The sequence below is a fragment of the Cyprinodon tularosa genome, unplaced genomic scaffold, assembly GCF_016077235.1.
Source record: "Cyprinodon tularosa strain WSP-4 unplaced genomic scaffold, ASM1607723v1 ctg1058, whole genome shotgun sequence".
Taxonomy (NCBI): domain Eukaryota; kingdom Metazoa; phylum Chordata; class Actinopteri; order Cyprinodontiformes; family Cyprinodontidae; genus Cyprinodon; species Cyprinodon tularosa.
The window spans coordinates 196,849-216,660 of record NW_024037847.1 but is presented as its reverse complement, the minus strand read 5'-3'; the positions used below and the strand labels follow the sequence as shown (position 1 = coordinate 216,660).

Here is a 19,812-nt window from a genome sequence, read left to right as displayed (position 1 = left end):
ATGTTCTGATGGCTCAGGCCTTTAAACAGTGATGTTCTGATGGCTCAGGCCTTTAAACAGTGATGTTCTGATGGCTCAGGCCTTTAAACAGTGATGTTCTGATGGCCGTGGACCGCTCAGGCCTTTAAACAGTGATGTTCTGATGGCTCAGGCCTTTAAACAGTGATGTTCTGATGGCTCAGGCCTTTAAACAGTGATGTTCTGATGCCGTTCAGCCTGGTGATTCTGTGTGTTGCTGCTGTCTGCAGCTCAGCAACCTGCCAGCAGAAATAGGAGAACTGAAGAGACTCCGGGTTCTGTTCATCTACAGGAACAGACTGACTGAGGTTCCTGAAGAGCTGGGATCCTGCACACAGCTGGAGGTACTGTTCCTTCTCTGAAACATTTTGCTTTGATTGACAGATTTTTAGCCAAACCGACTCCAACAGTTTTAGGAATCATTGCTCTCAGGTCAATTAATTTTATTGATTTATGATCCAATTATCATCCATCGTCTCAGGTCACTTTATAGATCAAGATCAAGCAGATCATCCATTCAGATTAAAGGTTATAAGTTTCTATGTAAGGAAAACCAGAACCAGGTGTGAGCGGCCATCTTGCTGAGGCCTCCTGGGTTCAAGGAGACAGAAGCGGACATAGAAAAGGAACATAGAAGCTCTGATCTATACATTTAATTAATTATGAATATTATTACTAAACACAAATAGAAATTATTAATAACATTATTGTAATAAAGGTGAAATCAAAGGAAACCCTTTAATGATTAAAATCAACAATTCAGGTTATCAATGAACAATTATTAACTTAATTTACCAGAAAATGTTTATAATTCAATATATGATTAAAAAAAATTATTAATCATTAAGCTGTTTAATGAAATGGGGTAAATCTGTGTCTTAGGGATAACAGATCACAGATATAAAATAATCCAAAACAACCTGAGCTTAAATAAAAAAAATACTGAACACATAATTATCTGTAACAGCAGTTATTCTATGCAATGATCCTTTAATGGAAGACATTAAACTACTGAAGAAAAAGGAAGCTGAGCCCATTGATATGTCTAAGACAGAAACAGGACTGAACACTGGAAAACAGGCCAAGCTCCAACATCTAGAAACAAAGGTGTTGATGGCAGCAGCACAGCTGGATGGAGTCACAGCCAAACAGGAACAGACCAGATGAAGCTACTATCTTCCTGCTCCCGATGGTTGGAACCTTTATTCCACTCTGGATTCTCATCAGTCTTTGTTCACTTTACAATAAAAAATAAAAAAAGAAAATGTTTTTTTTTTTTTTTTTTTATAATTATATTTATTGGTTTTTAACGTTTTAACAAACAAATACAATACAAGAACAAAAGAACAATCCAGCTCTTAAAGTTAAATACCTATATACGAGCATATGCGTACACATACGCACATATACATACCGATCAAAGAGAAAAGATGGGAGAAAAAAAAAAAAAAAAAAGGGACAGCAATGAAAAACAAATGGTCCGAACCAGAACATTTCAGATGTTTACAATTCGGACATCCTCAAATTATAAATCCTCTCCGGAGAAGAGCCGAGGTCTCAAATCCTGCATAAGAAATAAAAGGTTCCCAAACCTTATAAAAGTTATTTTCTTTATCGTGCAGTTTGCTCGTCAAATAGTCCAAAGATATATAGTCCAGTACTATATTTAGCCATTGTGATTTACTTGGTGCCTTGTCAGAAATCCAATTCAGTACCACACATTTTCTTGCACAAAAAGTAAGCATTCTGTAGAGTTGATGCTGATGTTTACCAATAATACCGGTGTCGGTTAAACCAAGTAGTAAATACAATGGGTTGAATTGTGTGCCATAGAGAAAATCTTATCTAATTCACATTTTATTGTATGCCAAAAATGTTGAATTTCTCTGCAGGACCAGTAACAATGTGTGAGGCTACCAATATCCACTCTACATTTCAAACACAATGGTGAGAGGCTTGTTTTGAATTTACTTCGCTGAGAAGGAGAAATGTGCGCACGGTGTAAAATTTTAAATTGTATGGCCTTAACCCGATTGCAAATACTTAGAGACTTTGCATTCTTCCAGGCCTCATCCCATCCCTCCTGATTTATTGTACACTGCAATTCCCTTTCCCAAACTTCTTTTAGGAGAAATGTATTTGGTAAGGGGTGCTCTTTCAGCAAGTTGTAAAAGGTTTTAATTGAAGTTTTTACCCTGGAGGAAAAAAGCTGTTTTTCACACACTGAGATTGTTTGGTCCACATCGAGTGTGGTTTTTTTTCTGAATGAAATCTCTCATTTGTAAATAGCGAAAGAAATCCTGCCTCCCAATATCATATTTATCCAATAGTTGCGAGAAAGATAATATTGTGTTACCTTCCATCAAGTCGGAAAGCGTACGAATTCCTTTTATTGACCATGTTTTGAAGCCAGAGTCCATAACGCCTGGCAGAAACATCGGGTTATCACAAATAGGTGTAAGAGGTGATATAACTTGGAACCTGTCCTCAAGTTTTTGGACCATTTGCCATGCCCTCACAGTGTTAATAGTAATGGGGTTACTGCAGTACGTCTTTATGGCATAGTTTTTTCCCAAAAAAAGTAATTTTTTTAAAGGGAACCTGGACATAGAGCTTTCTATATCGAGCCACAGAGAAGTAGGCTCCCCTGTCCAATCAGCAGCAGCACGCATGTGAGCGCTGATCTGATACCTTCGTATGTCTGGGAGAGCAAAGCCCCCACACTCGGCCGGGAGGCACAGTGTAGAAATTTTTAAGCGTGGTTTCCTTCCCGCCCATATAAAAGAACTTAGCCATCCGCTTAGAGCCTTAATTGTTTTACGGAGAAAAAGAACTGGAATCATTTGTATGGGATATAAAAGTCTGGGTAAGACATTCATTTTTAGAAGAGACACGCGGCCCAACCAGGAGAGAGGCAGCACTCTCCATCTTTCAAGGTCCAGCCGAATACGTTCAAATAAGGGGGTGAAATTGGCCCTATACATTTTGTCAAATGAGGGGGTAATTCTTATTCCCAGGTATGAAAATCCCTCTGGGGACCAAGTGAAAGGAAATGGAGCAGGTATAGATGGTTGATGTTTTAATGTGCCTAGTGGCATGACCTCTGATTTGTTAAAATTGATTTTATAGCCCGAAAAATCCCCAAACTTGTTAATGGTCTCTATGAGATGTGGGATAGAATCCTCAGGCTGAGATAGAAATATGAGCACGTCGTCAGCGTATAAAGTAATCTTGTGCTGCCTCTCCCCAATGGTCAGACCACATATCCCCTCATGGGTCCGCACCGCCTCCGCCAGAGGCTCCATAACCAGAGCAAAAAGCAGGGGCGATAGAGGGCAGCCCTGGCGTGTTCCCCTTTGCACCCGGAAATTTGGCGATCTTAAACCATTGGTAATAACAGCTGAGCAAGGCTCGCTGTAAAGTATTCTGATCCAATTAACAAAATTTTCCCCCAGGCCAAATTTTCTCATGGTGTAGAACAAATATGGCCACTCAACGCGATCAAATGCCTTTTCGGCATCTAGGGAAACAACTAGACCAGGCATTGCTCTTAGATTAAAGAGCTGGATCACGTTGAGCAACCTACGCATGTTATTGAAGGAGCTACGTCCCCTAATGAAGCCAGTTTGATCCTCATTAATAAGTGTTGGGAGTAGGATCTCCAAACGTTTGGCTAATATTTTTGAAAGGATCTTTAAGTCCACATTTAATAAGGAAATTGGCCTGTATGAGGCACAATCTTCAGGTGGTTTATTTTTTTTAAGTATAAGAGATATGATGGCTTCCCTCAATGACATGGGCAGGTGACCTTTTCGAAAAGAGTCGTTAAACATCTGCAGCAGCGGTTCGACTAGTAGGGTGGTAAACTCCTTGTAAAATTCTACAATAAGAAAGTCGGGCCCTGCTGTTTTTCCAGACTGCAGACCTTTAATAGCTTCTGTGACTTCCTTAATGGTTATAGGACTGTCTAATGTTGATTTTTGGATTTCTGTCAGACAAGGAAGGTTAAGGTTGGGAAAAAAGGTGTTCATTAGATCTGTAGTGTCAATAGAGATCTGAGATTTGTAGAGATTCTCATAAAATTCTTTGAAGGTGTTGTTAATATCATTTGAGTCTAAGAGTTGTTTGCCATTCCTGTCGTTAATGAATGCTATATTTTGAGAATCTGATTTCTTTTTGATCAGGTATGACAGATATTTCCCAGGCCTGTCACTGTGTTCATATAGTTTTTGTTTTGCAAATCTTATTTTCTTCTCTGCTTCGTTTGTTAGCAGGCAATTTAGCGCTGAGCGGAGAGTCTGGATTTCTTTGAGTTTCTCCGTGGAGGGTCTAACTTGATAGCCCTGCTCAGCCTTCTTCAATTTGTCTTCCAAAATTAATCTTTGTTCTGCTTGCCTGCGTCTTTTACCATTTGTAAAAGTAGTAATGAGGCCCCTGCAATAAGCTTTGGAAGTCTCCCACAGTAATGATGGATCGTCGGTGGATGCTGCATTAACTGAGAGAAAATGTTTGAATTCCTCTGCAAAATAAGTTTTAAATTTTCCATCATATAAAATAGAGGAGTCAAAGTGCCACCGTCCTGATCGACTGGCCACAGTTCCCATGTTACATTGAATGTATACAGGTGCGTGGTCAGATATTATTATGTTGCCGATTGAGCTAGAAATGACTGAAGGTAGGAACTGCCTGGGGACAGAAAAATAATCAATTCTTGTATAACAGGAATGTACTTTGGAAAAAAATGTGAATTCTTTATCTGTTAAATGTTGCGTTCTCCACACATCAACATATGCCAACTCCTCACACAAAGTCAAAACCAATTGGGCCTGAGATGAAATACGACATTTGCCAGTTGGGGATTTATCAACCAAGGGGGAGAGATGACAGTTAAAATCTCCACCCACAATTGTATTCTTGATGTTCAATTCCACCAGTTTTGTAAAGGCAGATATTAGAAATTTGCCTGGTTGACCAGGGGGAAAATAGACGTTCATAAAGGCTATCTCTTCCCCAAACAGAATACCCTTCACAATAATATATCTCCCACCGGTATCTTTTATGCAATCTACAGGTTTAAATGGGACATTTTTCCGGATCAGAATGATAACACCTCTGCTTCTAGATGTAAAGGAGGAAAAGAAGGCCTGATTAAAAACACCCTGTTGCAATTTTGCATGTTCTTTCGCATCCAAATGGGTTTCCTGTAAAAAAGCTACTTGAACCTGTGCCCTCTCAAGATATGTTAAGACCTTTCTCCGTTTGAGAGGTGTGTGAATGCCATTAACATTCCATGTACAAATATTAAGTTTTGACATAATAACTTTTAGCTATAAAAACAAGGCGCGAGGACTCCAACATAGTTTCTTTGGTATAATGAGGTCGAACATTTTTCTCTCCTCCCTCCCCCTCCATACTTCAAAAAGAGCTGGAATAACATGTAACAAACAGAAAAACTAACTGCCAACAAACATTGCCTAACATTGGCATAACAGATACACTATTTCTCCTCCAAACGGTGAAGAGCGAGTGTGTAGGTCTTCTGACAACAAACAGTCACCTGTTTAGCTAATTCAAGAGCAACAATTCAAAAAAAAAGAAAAAGAAAAGGGGGGCCGGCGCTTGGATAATAAGAACGAATATTTACCCATTTTACAAAAAGTAATATATAACGACAGGCATAATGTCTCTGCATAAGAATACTATTCATCACAATAATATGAGTTCACATAGGTGTATAAAACAGTAAAATGAGGTACCTATATGTCCCATGGCGCTGACAGCGGGGCTTATTTAAGCGTATCCAGGAATCGTTCAACTTCAGCTGGGTTCTGGTACACCCTTGTAGAACCACGGTGAGTGACTTTAAGCTTGGCGGGGTAGATGAGCCTGTAGCTGGCATCCACGGCTTTCAGACGTTTCTTAACGCCATCAAAGCTTTTACGCTTCTGTGCAACAGCCGCTGAGAAGTCCTGAAAGATCATCACAGAGGCACCGTTGTGCTCCAGGGGCTGCCCATTCTTGCCCTTTTCCACAGACGCGCGCATGATCCTCTCCTTGTCGCGGTAGTTGTGCAGCCTGACCAGGACTGGACGCGGTCTTTGGCCAACGGCGGGGACCGGACCCCCGGTGCGATGGGCTCTGTCCACTTTTAACTTCCCGGTTTCCGTTTGGATATTCAGCACTTTTGGGAGCCACTTCTCAAAGAATAAAGCGGGATCATTCACTTCCACGAATTCCGCAGACTCTGGGAGCCCAATTATGCGTAAGTTTCGTCTCCTGCCTCTATTTTCCATGTCATCAATGTGATCCGTGAGCTCTTTCACCCGCCCCTCCAGTGACTTCAGCTTACTAGCGACAGGGGCTGTTTCGTCTTCCAAGGTGGAGATGCGGGATTCTGTCTCCGTGATGCGCTTCTCGTGTTCCTGAAGCTGCTCCCGGTAATTATGCATAAATCTCGATATCGGATCAAGTTGGTCCCTTAATTTGTCTTCGAATACCTTCGTAAGGTTTTCAGTCACCACACGAATCACCTCCTGAAGAGCTGGGTCCATCCTCTCAGAGTTGCAAACTTTTTTGCTAGCCAAACCGCCAGTAGCTTCATTAGCTTCTCCGCTAGCCAAACCGCCAGTAGCCTCATTAGATTCTCCGCTAGCCAAACTGCCAGTAGCTTTATTAGCTTCTCCGCTCGATTCCCCTGTCATCTCCGTCACAACGTTTTTCCTTCGTGGCATGTTCTCAGACGGTCTTAAGAAGTAATCACTAATACTCATTGCAAGTTTAGCCGACGAAGAGAGACTGCCTTGTCGTTTTTTGCAGGGTATAAACTGAAGAAATAAGTAAAAAAAAAGCACCAGCGCCCCTCGTCCCGACTGTCCCTTAAGCCGCCATCTTGAAAAGAGAAACTGTTTTAAAAAGTTCAGTTTTCATTCTTTTCCTGCTTTGTGTGTCAACTGTTACGGTTGCTAAGCGACAGAGCGTGCATCGGTAAAAGCAGCTAAAGGCTGGACCTGTTTGAATTTACAGCCAAAACTCTTCCGGTCTCCTTATTTTCAAGGACCTGAAAGGATCCTGTCCAGGTAGTCCGGATCCTTGGAAGATGCAGGCCATGAATTAGAACACAGCTGCAGAGTGGCAGTCTGTGGGAGTGGGGTTGAACTCAGAACCTCTGGGAGACAAGCTCTATTTCCCAAACAATTAGGCTAGCACTCCCCTTTCATTACAGGCCTCTCCTCTTTTATCTTCTCTTTCTTTAATCTTTTCTCCTTTTTCCTTTTTTCCTTTTCTGTTCTACTTACATTGCAGTGTCCATATAATCTGTAAAACTCCCTGCCTAAATGATAATAAAGCTATTTATATGCATAAATCAAGCAGAACACTATGGCGATAGCCATACTGCTCCACTTTAAAGTAAAATCTGTTGGTCTCTTTTTGGCATCAAGACAATTATTATTATTGCCACATTGGTAGACAGGACGCTGTTTAAATAAATAAATAAATAAAGGAAAAGGAAGAAACGGGCCTGAGCCCATCCACCCAGGCGAGGAGGTCATTAATCAGCTGTAGCTGGCCGCCATAAGACGCATGCCTTTATCAACCAATGAGGAAGATCCAGTCTACCATGGTAACATTTCATGCAGTGGTTCTGTCTCTGGGTCTATTCTCCTCCAATGTTTCAGGTTCTGAGTCTAGCCAACAACCACATTTCATCGCTGCCATCTTCTCTCTCCAACCTGAGCAGACTCAGGAAGCTCAACCTCAGTCACAACCTAATAGCTCATGTTCCAGGCTGTGTCTACAGCATGAAGGCCCTGGTAGGTCCCAATCACTCACAACCAAGCTCCAAACCACAATGATGACAAACACCTGATCCACTGTTCATCTGTGTTTCTAAAGGTGTTTCTGGATCTGTCCTGTAATCATCTGGAGAACCTGGCAGAGAACATTCAGGCTCTGGTGGAGCTCAAGATCCTCATCATGGAGGGAAACATCCTACATTCTCTGCCCAGAGGTCTCTGCTTCCTCACAGGGTAACTCCACCTCATAGGGTACCTCCATCCCACAGGGTACCTCCACCCCACAGGGTACCTCCACCCCACAGGGTAACTCCACCCCACAGGGTACCTCGACCCCACAGGGTACCTCGACCCCACAGGGTACCTCGACCTCACAGCGTACCTCCACCTCACAGGGTGCCTCCACCCCACAGGGTAACTCCACCTCAATGGGTAACTCCATCTCACAGGGTACCTCCATCTCACAGGGTAACTCCACCTCAACGGGTACCTCCACCTCAATGGGTACCTCCATCTCACAGGGTAACTCCACCTCACAGGGTGCCTCCACCCCACAGGGTAACTCCACCTCAATGGGTAACTCTCCCTCACAGGGTAACTCCACCTCAATGGGTAACTCCATCTCACAGGGTAACTCCATCTCACAAGGTAACTCCACCTCACAGGATAACTCCACCTCACAGGGTACCTCCACCCCACAGGGTAACTCCACCTCAATGGGCAACTCTCCCTCACAGGGTAACTCCATCTCAATGGGCAACTCCACCTCAATGGGTAACTCTCCCTCACAGGGTAACTCTCCCTCACAGGGTAACTCCATCTCAATGGGCAACTCCACCTCAATGGGCAACTCCACCTCACAGGGTAACTCCACCTCAATGGGCAACTCCACCTCAATGGGCAACTCCACCTCAATGGGCAACTCCACCTCACAGGGTAACTCCACCTCAATGGGCAACTCCACCTCAATGGGCAACTCCACCTCAATGGGCAACTCCACCTCAATGGGCAACTCCACCTCAATGGGCAACTCCACCTCAATGGGCAACTCCACCTCAATGGGCAACTCCACCTCAATGGGCAACTCCACCTCAATGGGCAACTCCACCTCAATGGGCAACTCCACCTCAATGGGCAACTCCACCTCACAGGGTAACTCCACCTCAATGGGCAACTCCACCTCAATGGGCAACTCCACCTCAATGGGCAACTCCACCTCACAGGGTAACTCCACCTCACAGGGTAACTCCACCTCAATGGGCAACTCCACCTCAATGGGCAACTCCACCTCAATGGGCAACTCCACCTCAATGGGCAACTCCACCTCAATGGGCAACTCCACCTCACCGGATAACTCCACCTCACCGGATAACTCCACCTCACCGGATAACTCCACCTCACCGGATAACTCCACCTCACCGGATAACTCCACCTCACCGGATAACTCCACCTCACCGGATAACTCCACCTCACCGGATAACTCCACCTCACCGGATAACTCCACCTCACCGGATAACTCCACTTCACAGCGTACCTCCATCTCACAGCGTACCTCCATCTCACAGCGTAACTCCACCTCACAGGGTAACTCCACCTCACAGGGTAACTCCACCTCACAGGGTAACTCCACCTCACAGGGTAACTCCACCTCACCGGATAACTCCACTTCACAGCGTACCTCCATCTCACAGGGTAACTCCACCTCACAGCGTACCTCCACCTCACAGCGTACCTCCACCTCAATGGGTAACTCCACCTCAATGGGTAACTCCACCTCAATGGGTAACTCCACCTCAATGGGTAACTCCACCTCAATGGGTAACTCCACCTCAATGGGTAACTCCACCTCAATGGGTAACTCCACCTCAATGGGTAACTCCACCCCACAGGGTAACTCCACCTTACTGGGTACCTCCACCTCACTCGGTAACTCCACCTCACTGGGTAACTCTCCCTCACTGGGCACCTCCACCCCACAGGGTAACTCCACCCCACGTGGTAACTCACAGGGTAAGCCCAGCTCACAGAGAACCTCCACCTGAGCAGATGTGCTGTGGAACAGGTCATTGCCAGAGAGATCAGAGATGCAGATGAATTACCTTTTCTTCGAACATATATCTATAAATGATTATTTAAAGATATCCCTCCCATAGGTATGAGTAAAAACTAACAAACCTAAATCCTTTTTATTTCCTGCAGGCTGGAGCTGCTGAATCTGGACTTCAACGACATAAAAGACGTTCCTCAGGTAAACCTATGAAGGATTAAGCTAATAATAGTGTAGCGGCGGGACGAAGAGGTGCATTATGGGGCACTGTTTTGGTTTGTTTGGTTGTTCATTTCCTTGTCATTCTGTTTGGTTGTTGCTCATGTTGTTCATTGTTTGCATTTGCCTCAGTTCATGATGTTGTGGGTGTGTGTGTTGAGAGCAGAGTTTCACCCTGAGTGCTAAGGCTGTTGTTTTTACTCAAGTGTGTGCCGCATCCCTAGAGATGTTGGAGGAATAAACACTGTTAAAAAGCAATCAACTGAGCCTGATTTTTTGTAACACTCACTGGCGTTACAATAGTTAGCATGTTAATGATGAGAATGTTCATGTGTTCAGGAGATGCACCGGCTGTCCCGCCTGGAGAAGCTCGCCTGCCATCCGCTGGATAAAGGACTCCACATCATCCACAACCCACTGCTGAAACCTCTGAAGGAGGTTATGGAGGGGGGGCTGAGCGCCCTCTTTAGCTACCTGAAAGCCGGTGGTGAATAGGATGGGGACAATTCTACCTGGGATCAAATGGGGGGGTCTGTCACTGAATGACTTGTCTCAGAACCATGATTATTCCTTTCAGCAACAGTTTTGCAGATCACAGTTGAACGTTATTACCTCCATGAATGATAAAACCTGTTAAACTACATCCTGTAAAATGTTTATAATATATTGCAAATAAAATGCCAGCTGTATCGTTATTAAAGGTATAGTAGTTCTGGATATTCAGCTAAACTTGTTAACTTCTAAAGACCGTTTGCTGCACCTTTCAGACATAATGAAAGTACAGGGGGATGTGAGAGTATATTTTTCCGTATCCTGTTTGTAATGTGTTCAAAGAGTGCCCTTTCTCTGTCTAAATATGGGTGATTATTAAGAAGCCTTGTTCCAGTCTCTGCTGGAATGTAGGACGTTGTAGCAGGGGCGCTAACCCTAAACCCTCTCTACTCTAGACAAAGATTAAAATGTCCTTACTGTGTTCAAGGTTCTCACATCCCCTTTCTGGTGTGAGCGGAAAACAGTCGTCTGAAATGTTTGTCTGGCTAAATTTATGTCTTTGATTAATTTAGTTGTTTTCCTGCTTTTGTTTAAGTGTTTGAGAAAGTGAGTGTTTTGGTATAAATGTCTGTGCTTAGGATGGTTAAGTCAGAGCTTTTATGTACTCTTTGTCCAAAGGACGTTAAATAAAAGTGAATATTATGCAAGAAATGCTTCCAGACTTAGTTTCCTAACTTCACAGAGGGAGGTAAAGCTAATGGCTAAACGTGAAGCTAACAATATATAAACAAAAAGGCTTGATCTGGAACTACTTTAAATCCGTATGATCATTTAAGCATGTGTTGTCGCCATAATAAGTGCTATATAAACAGTTCTGATGTCATGGTTTTGGTTCTGTTCAAGTTTTATCTCTGAGTTTTCATTGGTTTTATTTCTATACTGTGTTATTCTAGTTATTTTTTACTGTATTTGAGTTCTTTGGTATTTCTTCTTTACCCTCTGTTGCCCTCTTGTGTCAGTCTTCTTCTCCTAGCTCCCTTCTAGACTCCTCTGTACACACCTGCTCCCAATCTGCTGATTAGCCTGCTCTTTGCCAAACATTCTCCTCCTGCTCAGTCACTGGTTCATCATTTTTTTGCCCCTTTGTTGTGAGGATTCCTGGTTCTCAGTATTTGTGGATTTTGGAAAGTGGGGAAATTTTGAATAGCTACTTCTGTAGATGACGTTCTACTGTTGAATGTTGGAAGGAGCTAGGAACCGAAGGTAGGAGCTACAATTTAAGGGTTATTTAAGGTATCTGGATTGTGATAGAACATGAGCTCAAACTCACTGACTGACTTAAGTTGAGCTCATCAATAAGATTACATCACATCTTCAAGGGCAACCAAGACATTAATACATCTAATTTATACTGCACAAGCTGTTTTTAGAGGAGAGAAAAACATCTAAAGGGGACCAAAAGGTTTGCTAAAAAAGAAATGTTTTTTTTTTTTTAACAGTGTCCTGTCTGGCAATGTGGCAATAAGAATAATTGTCTTGATGCCAAAAAGAGCACAACAGATTTTATTTTCACAAGTGGAGCAGTACGGCTATCACCATAGTGCTCCGCCTGTTTCATGCATTTAAATAGCCTTATTATAATTATGCAGGGAGTTTAATAGATTATATGGAAACCGGGGAACCCAAAGCCCCAGACACCCGAAGGGACCCCAAGAACAAAGGCACCCAGGAGGGGCCAGCCCAGGAATTCCGACTCCCACCAAGGGAGGAGGAGAGCCGGCCCCAAGAGGAACTTTTACTCTATTTCTATTAACTTTGGAAAACTGCCTGATGAATTTTCATCAATGAAACATATTTATGGAAGATATTTATGAGTCACACATTTAAAGACTTATGACAGCAGTTTCATGTAAACAACCGTATTTTTCGGACTATACGTCGCTCCGGAGTTTAAGTTACATCAGCCTTCTTCTTTCTTTCTGAAGAAAAAAAAAATATACGTCGCACCGGACTAAAAGTCTCAACTTTTTGAAAGGCTTTTCTATCCATGGAATCCGTGTTCTGATAACTGTCACATGGTAGGCTACTGCTTGAAGAACGCATTGTCTTATTTCATGAACAAGCATCTGAGAATCAGTGATCATCATTCAGAACAATGTCAAGACCACAACACTAGAGACGAACAATAAAGTTTATCTTGAAAGAAGAAATAGGTCTATTTTTAAAATGCAAAACATTGTCATTGTTGTAATGCTAATCTGTTTTGTTGTGGTAAGTTGTAACATTTTTTTCTTTCAGTGGTATAAATAGAATACATGTTGTTGTGTGCAAAGCTACATAGTGCCCTCTCATGGTGAAAGAAACATGTATATGTCACCAGAATCTCATAGCCAGCAAAACCTTGAAAAGTGCTACTTATAGTCCCAAAAAGACGGTAGAAGCATCTGTCTGATGACAATAAAAGAGCAACGAAATTCCCTCTCTGCATTTCACCCCCCACCCCTTGAGGAGCAGTGGGCTGCCATTGTGCGGCACCCAGGGAGCAGTGTGGGGTCAAGGGTCTTGCTCAGGGACCCAGAGTGGCAGTCTGTGGGAGTGGGTGGAACTTGAATTCAGAACCTCCGGGACCCAAGCCAATGCTCTAACCGCTAGGCTCCCTAGACTTATTCCTGCTGCCTTACTATCATCTCCAACCAGCCTGGCCATTCTACTCCAGCATCAATTTGCCCCCACAGAGCTGCTGCTCACTGAATATTATCCCTATTTCGGACCATCCTCTGTAAACCATAGAGATGGTTGAACATAAAAATTTGATGCTTGGTTTGAACTTCAGCAGATTGTCTTCACCATGTCTACAAGTTTAAATATATTCAAGGTCCTCCCTTCCTGACTTTTCCTACCCCCCATGCAACCCAGTAGATGTGTCAGCCATGACAGTCCATCATGGTCCATAGCCTGCATAATGGTTGGCTGAATCTCTGCCATTGTGATGGACTTGACTTCTCTAAGTTAGACTGTAAATCCTCTGTGGAGGACATGGGCAGCCGATGAAAGAGATCCTTTAGATAAGTCTGTCACAGCATGATGATACCCCCTGTCCAGGATGCTTTCCTCCTGCCCTAGAACCCAACTGATTGAGATGGTCACTAAACAGTTTTCCTAAACTTCCTTGAGGATAGCCAAACGACCTTCTCCATAGCCTTCCTGAATCATTAGTTGTTGCTTCTGCTCAACAACCTGCAGTCCCTTTTCCACCTAATCCTTGCCAGGCACTTCAGGAGGACCTAGAACCAACCAAACTCTGAACTCCTTCTTCAGCTTTGGGACTTCTACCACCCAATGGTCTCCAACAAAAGGTCTACTGGTTCATCTGCAGCCTTGAGGCTAAGACTTCTGCTCCCAGTTTGCCCTCATGGTGTAGCAGGTGTGTCCAGCAGTGAATCCAGCTCCCTGCCAGATGTTTACGATTTGCTGATCTTTTCACCAAGCAGTTGAGGAATATATGCTGCCGGTGTAATAAGAAAAGTTTTACCCCTAACCTAATCTGTCATGATGGGTTTTAGATGTTTTGCCCAAATGCAGAAACAAACTCAGAGGCAGGGAAAAAGTTTAACAGTTTATTGATGGAGAGTGGCACTCAGAGAGGCAAAAACACAGGATTCTCAGTGGGGGGAATATCCAGCAGGCTGGTAAACCGGAAACTCTAGAGGGAGATCAGAGTGGTGAGTTCACGGTCCATGGCATTTACAGGCCACAACTGAAAATAGCCAGTTAAGGAACTCACAGTTGTTGTCTTGTGGTTGCTCCTTGGTTCCTGTTTGCGGGGGTAGTTTGGATAAGGCTGTTACTTGTTGGAGGGCGGACAGGCAGACTTGTTAGGGTCCAGAAGAGCAGCGGAGGGGACAGTTAATGAGCATTCATGAAGGGGACTGCAAACAGAAGCAGTGAATGATTTCCTGAATCTCAGAGAGATGAATGGGTTCCTTCCACAGCTAGAAGAACCAGGCTTATGCAGTGGACCAGGAGATAATCCTGCCAGAATGTTTGCCAGTATTGGGTACTCTAGCCCCTAGCTCTTAGGGGCTAGAGTACCCTCCAGGCCAACAAGGGAAAGGGCACCATCTAGGGGATGGATGGAGACACTAAAAAAGGAAACACAAAAACATTCCCCACAAACAGAACCCTAACATAACCCTGAAGTGGCCCAGGGAAGGTACAGACTTCCTCCCTTGATATCAGGAATGTCATTCCTCCTGATCTGTCCTGTCAATATTTGCTCACACAGACAGACCCAGGCTGCAGCGCCTCAGACTGGAAGAAGGTGAAGAGAGTGGTGAGAACAGCAGAGAGGATCATGGGGACTCCCGTCCAGGAAACACACAGCCAGGCAGACGAGCTCCGAGCCAGCTCCCATGTCAGAGGATGAAGAGAGCACATCCAGTTAGTCACAGTCAGAGAAACAGGACTACACTGGAAAACAGGCCAAGCTCCAACATCTAGAAACGAAGGTGTTGATGGCAGCAGCACAGCTGATATTTCTCTCCAGGATGGAGTCACAGCCAAACAGGAACAGACCAGATGAAGCTACTATGAGAAAAAGCAGAGAGAGCAGAACGTTAGAGATTGAACTAACAGATTCTGCAGAGTGGGAGAATAGAGATAGAATGAAGCAGAATGATGAAAAAGGGGTCCCTATGTCCTCCAGCAGTCTAAGCCTATAGCAGCAGAACTATAGAGATAGCTCAGCATAACCTGAGCCACTCTAACTAGAAGCTTTATCAAAAAGGAAAGGTTTAAGCCTAGCCTTAAAAGTAGACAGGGTGTCTGCCTCACGGACTAAAACTGGTAGTTGGTTCCACAGGAAAGGAGCCTGAGAACTAAAAGATCTGCCTCCCATTCTACTTTTAGAAATTCTAGGAACCACTAGTAAACCTGCAGATTGAGAGCGAAGTGCTCTGTTAGGAACATAAGGAACAATCAGATCTCTGATATAAGATGGTGCTTGGCCATTTAAGGCTTTATATGTGAGAAGGAGGATTTTAAATTCTATTCTTGATTTAACAGGAAGCCAATGAAGAGAAGCCAGGATAGGAGAGATATGATCTCTCTTTTTCATTTTCATCAGAACTCTGGCTGCAGCATTTTGGATCAGCTGAAGGCTTTTAACTACAGTTTGTGGACTTCCTGATAGTAAAGAATTACAATAGTCCAGCCTTGAAGTAACAAATGCATGGACTAGTTTCTCAGCATCACCCCTGGACAGGAGATTGCTCATTTTTGCAATATCCCTCAGATGAAAGAAGGAAATTCTAGAAACCTCTTTGATCTGGGATTTAAATGACAGGTCCTGATCAAAAATAACACCAAGATTTTTTACTTTATTATCTGAAATCAGTTTAATCCCATCCAAATGAAGTGACTGACTAATCAGCTTCTTTTTCAGAGACTCTGGTCCAAAGACTATAACTTCTGTTTTGTCTGCATTCAGAAGCAGAAAGTTAAGAGTCATCCAGGTTTTTATGTCTTCAGACATGCCTGTAATCTATGTAATGGGTTAGCTTCATCTGGATTATAGACAGATATAGCTGGGTATCATCAGCATAACAGTGGAAATTAATCCCATGCTGTCTAATAATTCTACCGATTGGGAGCATGTATAAAGTAAAGAGAATTGGTCCTAGCACTGATCCCTGTGGTACTCCACAGGTAACCTTTGAGCGTGTTGAAGATCTATCATTAACATGAACAAACTGAATTCGATCAGATAGATCAGATTTAAACCAGTCTAGTGCTGTTCCTTTAATTCCAACAAAATATTCAAGTCTTTCTAAAAGAATATTATGGTCAACTGGATCAAATGCAGCACTGAGATCCAACAGGACGAGCACAGATACAAGTCCATTATCTGAGGCCATGAGAATATCATTAGTGACTTTCACCAGAGCTGTTTCAGTGCTATGATGAGCTCTAAAGCCAGACTGAAACTCTTCAAAAAGTTCATCATGGTGTAATTTTCAGATCAACGCATTTTTTCATCATGTTTTTTGATCACTTTACGGACTGAAAATGTTCATGTTGCTGCTAAGCTGCTGCTCATTCACTCTCTGTACAAAATTAAACGTCATTTTGTATAAACCCTGTGTACAAAAAATGACAATAAAACTTTTCTAAGTCAGAGTCATCGAAGCACTTAATGGAGAACAGTCCATTCCTCAGATGGCACCCTGCCTGAGGTGCTTAGTCAGGGGGGTTGAGTATCCCTCCATGCCTTTCTCCTTCAGCATATCTAATGAAGGAGAAAGACCAGCCTCTCTCCAGGAGGGGGGGTTACATAGTCCAACCCCAACTTAGTCTAATATCAGGTCAGTACTGTTCAACCTCTCACAGCAAAGCTGGATCCTTCCTGCTTCCTAAAGTGATCTCCATGTCAAAGATGAACCTGGCCTCCTGTGAACTGCTTCTTCAGGCACCTGGCTACCCTGGCTCTACTATTCTAGACCAGGTTCCCCCGATAAAGCACCCACCTTACATGAGGACCTTTGAATGGCTGTCAGTTTTACGGCTCTCTGCCAGGGGCCCTACTAGGGGCCATGGGCTTGGATCACTTTGTCTCCAGGATTAGTCTTCTTCAAACCCTTAGACATTTTACCTGGAGTAGCGGGGCCCCCCAAGGCCACGTTCTGTCTCCCTTCCTCTTCACCCTTTGCACCTTGAACTTCATCTCCAACACGTTCAGCTGCCATCTCCAGAAGTTCTACAATGACGCGGCCATTGAACGAGCTGGAGTATTGATCAGTCATCATGAACTTTGTGGACTGGTGAGAGAAGAACCACCTGCGTCTGAACACCAGTAAGACCAAGGAGATGGTGATGGACTTCACCTCACTCACCCACCTCACTCCCCCATGAACATCCAGGGGCAGGACATAGAAACTGTGGAGAGTTTCAAATCCCTGGGTCTTTACGTCAATAATAAACTGGACTCATAACAACAATGCCCTTTAAAGAAGGGCCAGAGCCGCCTCCCTCCACCTCCTGAGGAGGCTGAGCTCCTCTGCAGTGAGCAGGCTCCTGCTTCAAACCTTCTCTGACTCTGTGAAGGCCTCAGCCCTCCTCTACGCTGTCGTCTGCTGGTCCCCTGACAGCGCAGAGCGGGACACAAAGAGACTGAACAAACTGGCCGGTTCTGTCCTAGGCGGCACTCTGGACTCAGTGGCTGAGAGGAGGGAGCTGTCCAAGCTTCCATCCATCATGGACGCCACCTTCCACCCAAAGGTTCATTAAATACTCCTGTAAACACCCTGTGCAATAACCCTGTAAAGTAATCCAGCTTTTAAAAACACAGCTGTGGACACACTGTATATATCCCATCATGCACCTTCTTCTCCTTTAACTATTTGAGCTGATGGAACAATTGACATTCCTCCACTGTGAGATCAATCAACCAATCAATCAACCAATCAATCAATCAAGGAGGTAAATCAATTCCCCTCGTTTATATGATATTTATCATCTTAAGTCCATTTTTCATCAGAACATCTGGTTTAAGAAGGCACATTTTTTTAAATGTTATCAGGTTCTGCTGGAAAACATAATATCATGAAACAAAACTTCATTTTAAACCTGGATTAATTAACATGATATAGCATTTTGCTATGTAATATATATTGTATGCTTTATATTGTATATAGCTATAGTCTATATTGTGTCTACACGATCAACAGCAAGTTAAATTCCCTCTGAGTTCATTAAATGTGATTCTGATGACTGAAATCAGGAAGTGATTTCTTTCTGTCCAGCAGGGGGCGGTGAAGCACTAGAAGCTCTGAAAGGAGATTCTTTGTTTTGTTTTCTTCTCTGGAAGCAACTAAGGAACAGTTTTATTCTCTTCACATGTAAAGCTCACTGGAGAAAAGCGCAAACACAGAGGAACGGCGCCATGATGGCTTCCTGTAGCGTTTACAAGCCTGGTCACATGACCAGCTCTGTTAGAATCAACTTTATTGATCTCAGATTGGAGAAACTCCCTCTCTGCATTTAACCCCTCCCCTCGGGGAGCAGTGTGGGGTTAAGGGTCTTGCTCAGGGACCCAGATGCCAGTCTGTGGGAGTGGAACTCAGAACCTCAGGACCACTAGGCCCCCCTTCCCTGTTCACTGTTCGGCAGAGAACCGGAGCTCACAGTAACCTCTTCTCTCCAGCAGGGGGCAGCAAGTAGCTCCGCTTCAAAATCACTAAACCGCACTGCAAAAAAAATCTGTCTAAATGAGTCATTTTTCTTAAAATAAGCGTTTTGTTCTTGAATTTAGGAGCTAAGTGAGAAACTCTGCAGATGGAACAAGACAATTTATAGTTGAAATAAGAAAAAATAATTAGATTGTCTTATTTTAATTGCATTTTATCTAATTATCTTATTTGAAGAATAAAACTACTCATTTTATTGGCAGATCATCTTCTTTACCTGCTCAGATTAAACTTATTTTAAGACATTTTGACTTATTTCCAGATGTTTTTGGCAGTAAAGATCCTCAGCATCTCATTGATCTCACTCAGCATTTTAATTCTATTTAGAAAAATCAGAAATGAGTGAATTTAAAACATTTTTGCTGAATGGAAGAAGATTTATTTCATGTTTTAGGACATAAAAAAGAAACATTTCTGTTTATAAACAACTAAAACTGGAACCAAACATCTGATCAGATCAGAAATTTGATCATTTTTCACCAAAGCAGATCAAACGGTGCCGCCTTATTCAACATTTTATGGATAATAAATTAATTAATTATTAAATCAGTTAAAGTTCAGAGGAACGCTGACCCCCCCCCCCTCTCTCCCTCTCTCTGACTCTCTTTCGGTGTCTCTCGACCCCCGTGACGTCACAAGCTACTCGGTACACCCTCTCCGTGTCTCGCGCTCCCTGTCTGTCTGTCTCCTTCGCAGAAACAAGCCGGAGGATCAAAGCACCGAACTCACCTGTCCGCGCTCACCTGGCCGCGCGCCGCAGTCCCTCAGTGCGCGTGTTAGAGCCCCAGAGGAGTCCGGGGGGAGGAAGAGGAGGAGGAGGAAGAGGAGGAGGAGGAGGAAAGAGGCTCGGAGTTCTCAGGAGTTTTTTTCCCCAACATGGAGCGGACTGGAAGTTTGCTGCTGGCCGCCGCTCTGCTGCTGGTTTCACTGGGAGCTCTGGGGACACGAGGAGACACCTTCAAAGGTAAGCGGACCGCGGGGTGGGTGGGGGGTGGGGGGT

At 43.6% G+C, this 19,812-nt stretch overlaps 2 protein-coding genes across 12 annotated transcripts in view; both read left to right on the top strand.

The window, feature by feature from the left end:
* Positions 1-200: 200 nt before the first annotated feature.
* Positions 201-11,280, top strand: lrrc30a (leucine rich repeat containing 30a; the record flags this gene model as incomplete). Its single annotated transcript, XM_038285851.1, has 5 exons — positions 201-362; positions 7,695-7,829; positions 7,912-8,045; positions 10,011-10,059; positions 10,417-11,280. Coding segments are annotated over 5 exons (636 nt in total), but the record flags the coding sequence as incomplete, so codon positions are not given.
* Positions 11,281-19,454: 8,174 nt separating this feature from the next.
* The window catches only part of LOC119784034 (receptor-type tyrosine-protein phosphatase mu-like), a 175,520-nt gene continuing 175,162 nt past the window's right edge, over positions 19,455-19,812 (top strand). For 4 of the 11 annotated variants that reach the window (XM_038285933.1, XM_038285902.1, XM_038285909.1 and 1 more), the window contains exon 1: positions 19,456-19,776. In XM_038285933.1, the coding sequence (XP_038141861.1) occupies positions 19,689-19,776 (88 nt within the window). In that variant the 5' untranslated portion in view covers positions 19,456-19,688. Of the gene's footprint in view, positions 19,777-19,812 lie in introns of all 11 variants that reach the window. The other 7 variants (XM_038285958.1, XM_038285966.1, XM_038285950.1 and 4 more) reach the window with 2 other exon arrangements.